The following is a 5,217-nucleotide window of genomic DNA, read 5'->3' as shown; positions in this document are numbered from 1 at the left end:
CCCCTTTCACTAAGACTCAAAAAGTTCACTGGTATTTCCGTTGTTCTGTGGTTATGCTGAGGTGTTCAGAACTTAGTTACACGTGTGAAGTAGATTGTAGAACTAAAGTGTTTTAATAGAGTTCCAGAATTCCGTGAAGGTAAAGCGTGTGGTTGTCACTAGTCTGAGTCCTTGCCTTGCTCACTCTGGGACCCCGGCTTTTGGGGGAGAAGCTTCCAGTGGAGATGTGCTGTAAGCAGGAGCCAGCTCCACTTGAGGTCGCCGCCAAGCTGGTGCCAGGCGCTTTCTTGTAGAATCACCGCCCTCCGAGGTCCTCTCTCACTCTGTATCTTAGTATCTAAAACAGTGCTGTGTCTGGAGCTCCAAGCTCTACAAATGTGACCTGTGCCTGTGCCTGGCCTTGAGGAGTGTAGGTTTTTCCCCTTCCGGTAGTTGAAGGTAGAGTGAACTCTGTGTGCTCCAACTTGAGGTCGCCGCCAAGCTGGTGCCAGGCGCTTTCTTGTAGAATCACCGCCCTCCGAGGTCCTCTCTCACTCTGTATCTTAGTATCTAAAACAGTGCTGTGTCTGGAGCTCCAAGCTCTACAAATGTGACCTGTGCCTGTGCCTGGCCTTGAGGAGTGTATGGTTTTTCCCCTTCCGGTAGTTGAAGGTAGAGTGAACTCTGTGTGCTCCGTTGATGTGAATGACTGTGTTCATGTGCTGCTGTGGGGTCGTGCCTTTTGCGGTATATGTCATTTCTATGAGTGTATGCGGTGTAAAACTGCTTTCTGAACCTGCCAGCTGTTGATGGACTTAGTTTATTCTCAGCTGACTTTGTTTCCACCTCCCTCCAGCACACAGCTTGCCTCTGCAATGCCGTCATCGCCTTGCTGAAAGTTCCTCTTTCATTTCAGAGATATTTTTTCCAGAAACTGCAGTCTACCAGCATCAAGGTAAGACAGAAAGAGTACCTAAGGTTAATGCCAGTTTTTAAATCAGCTAGCTGGGGCTGGTGAGATGACTCAGTGGATGAAGTTGCCCACTGCCAAGCATGACACCAGCGTTCAATCCCTGGGACCCACATGATGGAAGGAGAGAACCAATTCCTGCAGATTATTCTCTGACCTCCACAAGTGTGCCATGGCACCCACACCCTGGTGTACACACACACACACACACACACACACAAATAGAAGTAATAAAACCCAGCTATCTTCTGAAGATTTGGTGGGACATAGCTAAGCTTTAGTATCTTACCTTTGGCTTTGATAAGAATTTAGCTATAAGCTGTAGTTGTCTTTCCTCCCTTTATCGAGGAATCTGAACACTAAAGCCTCTTCCTTAATGCACAATGGCCATTTGGGTAAGGGACGCATGTCTGTTGCCTCTCGCCCCAGGAACAAGTACTGACTATTGGAGCTGCCTGCCAGGATCTGGAACAGAGTCGGTGTCTAAGCACTGACCCAGCTTCAGCTGCATCTATATTGCCAATTGCCTTGCAAGCACTCTTGCCTTTGAATGACACATTTGGAGAACTGAGCTGTAGAGAGAGTTAGTATATTGTAATATTTAAGCCACTCAAAATTCAAAAACTATTTTTGATTCAAGGAGTAGAATTTTTGGGAAAGTTGGAAATCATCTCTTCAAAGAGTACTTGGATTCTGCTGTCAGTGAATGTCGTAAGCAAACTTTTGCCTCCATTTAAACACTTCTAATTGCAAGTAACATTTCAGAATGACCATAATAAGAAAGTTGATTATGGAGTTAGGCATAAAGCAGACCGACCGTTGGCTGGTGACCAGGCTAGAGGCTCAGCAGCATCCAGTCAGTCTCTGTTTTCATTGAGCAAGCCCAGAGCTTTCTGTAGTTGGGGTGTATTTGGGATCGTTAATATGTTTTTAAAGAAAAACTACAAGGGCTCAAGGTTCAGTCTCTAGCACACCTCTCCCCAAATGGTTTTTTAGGTTCGTTATAGAAACTGACTTTTTATACAGTAATAACTTCTTGTGCAAGTAATCTTAGAACTTTATTTCCATTTGAATTTAGTCTATTTTAAATTACTTAAGAGAGTTGAACAACAACAAAAAATTACTAAGACACAAAGAGACACGTGAAGTTACACGTGCCTTGCAGTTCAGGAAATGGTGCATTGTGCCCCTTTCCCAAGAACACTGCAGGCCCCACCAAGAACACTGCAAAACAGTGCCTCTGCCGCTCTTTGACCCTGCCATCCTCAAGCCAAACAGGCCCAGGTGAAAAGCACAGAGGTATTACTAGGAACAGACGTGGAAGGTCCTTCTGCAGCGCGGTGCCGGCCCAGACAGTTGATGGGAATAGCGGGGTGCTGGGGAAGTGCTCAGTGTCCTGTCCCCAGTGATCAGCCATGTTTGTGGAGGGAAGCCTGGTTGGGGCTGTCAGCACTTATTTTAATTTTAATGTTCCTTCCCAGCTTGCTCTGTCGCCATCTCCCCGGAACCCCACGGAGCCAATTGCTGTACAGAATAACCAGCAGCTGGCCCTGAAAGTGGAGGGCGTGGTTCAGCACGGCTCAAAGCCAGGGCTCTTTCGCAGAATTCAGTCTGTGTGCCTGAACGTTTCTTCCACACTGCAGAGTAAATCTGGACAAGACTACAAGGTAACTTGGAAGAGGCAGAATTGTGGTGCAGCGTTTACCAGGTCATTGGTGGGAACCTCCCTGTGTTTTCCGTGGTTAAGCGGATTGCAGCTTCATCTCCAGAGGAATCAGGTGGACATAACTTACAGCACATAAGTTTGAGGACACTGTTAATCTGTGCTTCTCTCTTCTCTGCCTGAGCCGCTTAATAGACAAAGCATCCAGGGAGACAGGGCTCAAAGCATACATTTGATCATGATTACGGTTTAGAGCGGTGGGGCTGCTAACTCAGGTGCCTGGCAGCAAGCACACCCAGATTTAATTTTCTCACCCCACCTAGCCCAGTGCACACAAGAGAGACTTACCCTGCGTTCAAGAGAGGTGCCGTAGGGCTAGAGAGATGGCTCAGCAGTTAAGAGCTCTCTCTGACTGCTCTTGCAGAGGACTTGGGTTCGATTCCCAGCACCCACATGGTGGCTACAAACCGTCCTTAACTCCAGTTCCAGGGAACTCTGAAGCCCTCTTCTGATCTCCGCAGTACTGCACGACACGGGTGCACTCACATACATTCAGGCAATACACTCATAGACATAAAATAAAATAACATATAAAATATTTTTAAAAATTAAATAAAAAAGAGGTACCCCGGAGCTAAAGAGAGAAAGAAAAGGGGCTTTGCTCTCCGTGCCTGCTTCCTGCCCTGTAACCTTGTGTTTGTAAGAGCCACTTCCTCCTTTGGGGGCCAGCACAGAGGATCCACCTCCACATGGAGGAGTGCTGCCTGCACATGTAGCAGTGAGATCTGTGAGAAGTCATGAGGGTCCATCCAGCACCTTCATAGATGGGCTCAGAGTCTCAGAGACCCCCTGCCTTCTGGGCTATAGAAGATTTTTGGCCAATCAGCCTAGTCAGATCCATGGGAACCAAGTTCACTGGCAGATTGACGCTGTCTCAAAGAACAGAAATGGAGAGTGATTGAGGAAAAAGAACCAATGTTGACCTCTGGTCTCCACCTAGGAGTGTGAGTGTGCCTTTGTGGTTTTAGGTTAAGAAGCCACAGAAAAGCTGGTGTGATGGCGCACGCCTTTTAATACAAGCGCTTGGGAGGCAGAGGCAGGTGGATCTCTGAGTTCAAGGTCAGCCTGGTCTACATAGTGAGTCCCACCTGGGACTACAGGGAGACCCTGTCTCAAAAAGACGAAAAAGAAACCATGGAAGGACTGGTATGAGCTGCCTTCACCACTTAACAGCTTCTGTCACCCGCACTCTGTCCACTTCTTGTTTCGTCTTTTCTTTTGACTTATGATATAAAACATGTACTTTTAGCCACTCTATGAATATTTGGTGAATGATGAAAACCTATTTTCTGTTTCCTGTATGACTGTTATTGTTGGATGATGTCAGATTTCTCTGGAGAGTGTGATGAGGATTCATGCAGTTTATCCCAATTTGCAGTTCTCTCCAAGCATCTAGACAGGGCTCCTAGCAAACACTGAGAAAATGTAGCTCCAGTTAATATTTAGCACTCTTGTGTTCCAGATACCCATTGACAACATGACCAATGAAATGGAGCAGAGGGTTGAGCCTCATAACGATTACTTCAGCACCCAGTTTCTGTTGAACTTTGCTATCCTTGGAACACACAACATTACAGTGGAGTCCTCAGTGAGAGACACCAATGGCATTGTGTGGAAGACTGGCCCCAGAACTAACATATTTGTTAAATCCCTGGAGGACCCCTATTCCCAGCAAATTCGCCTCCAACAGCAGCAAGCCCAGCAGCCTTTGCAGCAGCAGCAGCAGCAACAGCAGCAGCAGCAGCAGCGCAATGCCTACACTCGGTTTTAACCGTACCATGAGCACAAGCACGCTGTTCACCCATTAAACTAGCAAGGGAGTCTAGTTTTGTTATGCATCATTGCATGAGTGTTACAGTGTGACATCCATTACTCACAGATTTCTATGAGGTGACATTCTGGATTTTTTTTTTTCCTCCTTAAAAATTTCGTTTAAGGGCTGGGTGTGGTGGTACACGCCTTTAATCCCAGCACTCGGGAGGGCAGAGGGCAGAGGGCAGAGGCAGGCAGATCTCTGGGAGTTCCAGGCCAGCGGAGGCTACAGGGAGACCCTGTCTCAAAAAGACCCCCCAAAAAAAATTTCTAAGACTGCCTGGTGTGGTGGCCCGTGCCTTTAAGCCCAGCACTCGGGAGGCAGAGGTGGGTGGATCTCTGCATTCCATTTTCCTTGCATTTTTCTTTACAGTTGGTGAGCTTTTTCTTTTTCCAAGAATAGTCACAGATCATTGAATTGGTTAGATTGCCTGTTTCTCTACCAATGTCCATCCTGTGCTACGTGGCACAGACCTGGACTTCTGAGCTAGGTATAGGAAGGTCCTGTCCAGTCAGTTATGCATCATGCGTAAGTGTTACAGTGTGAAATCCATTACTTGAAGATTTCTGTGATGTGACATTGTGAACGGCAGGGTTCATTCAGGACGGGAGGGCTTCATAGATGGGCTCCAAGTCTCTGCGACCCCTGCCTTCTGGGCTACAAAAACAGCCTGTGGCCAGCAGGATCCGAGCACCTTGCTGTGGCACCACCACCTCTTATCAAGTCTCTTCC

The 5,217-nt window shown here is 47.2% G+C and overlaps 1 protein-coding gene across 2 annotated transcripts in view; it reads left to right on the top strand.

The window, feature by feature from the left end:
• Ints7 (integrator complex subunit 7) overlaps positions 1 to 4,673 on the top strand; it is a 72,165-nt gene extending 67,492 nt beyond the window's left edge. Inside the window, exons 18-21 of one of the 2 annotated variants that reach the window (XR_003848031.1) lie at positions 836 to 934; positions 1,379 to 1,532; positions 2,431 to 2,616; positions 4,135 to 4,324. Coding sequence is in view for 1 of the 2 variants with exons in the window: in XM_008824822.3 (XP_008823044.1) it covers positions 836 to 934; positions 2,431 to 2,616; positions 4,135 to 4,443 (594 nt within the window). In the remaining variant the exon portion in view is untranslated. Of the gene's footprint in view, positions 1 to 835; positions 935 to 1,378; positions 1,533 to 2,430; positions 2,617 to 4,134 lie in introns of both variants that reach the window. The other variant, XM_008824822.3, reaches the window with a different exon arrangement.
• Positions 4,674 to 5,217: the final 544 nt, after the last annotated feature.

The sequence above is a fragment of the Nannospalax galili genome, unplaced genomic scaffold (assembly GCF_000622305.1).
Source record: "Nannospalax galili isolate Female #2095 unplaced genomic scaffold, S.galili_v1.0 scaffold648, whole genome shotgun sequence".
NCBI lineage: Eukaryota > Metazoa > Chordata > Mammalia > Rodentia > Spalacidae > Nannospalax > Nannospalax galili.
The sequence above is the reverse complement of the archived record's forward strand: the minus strand, read 5'-3'. Positions and strand labels throughout refer to the sequence as shown.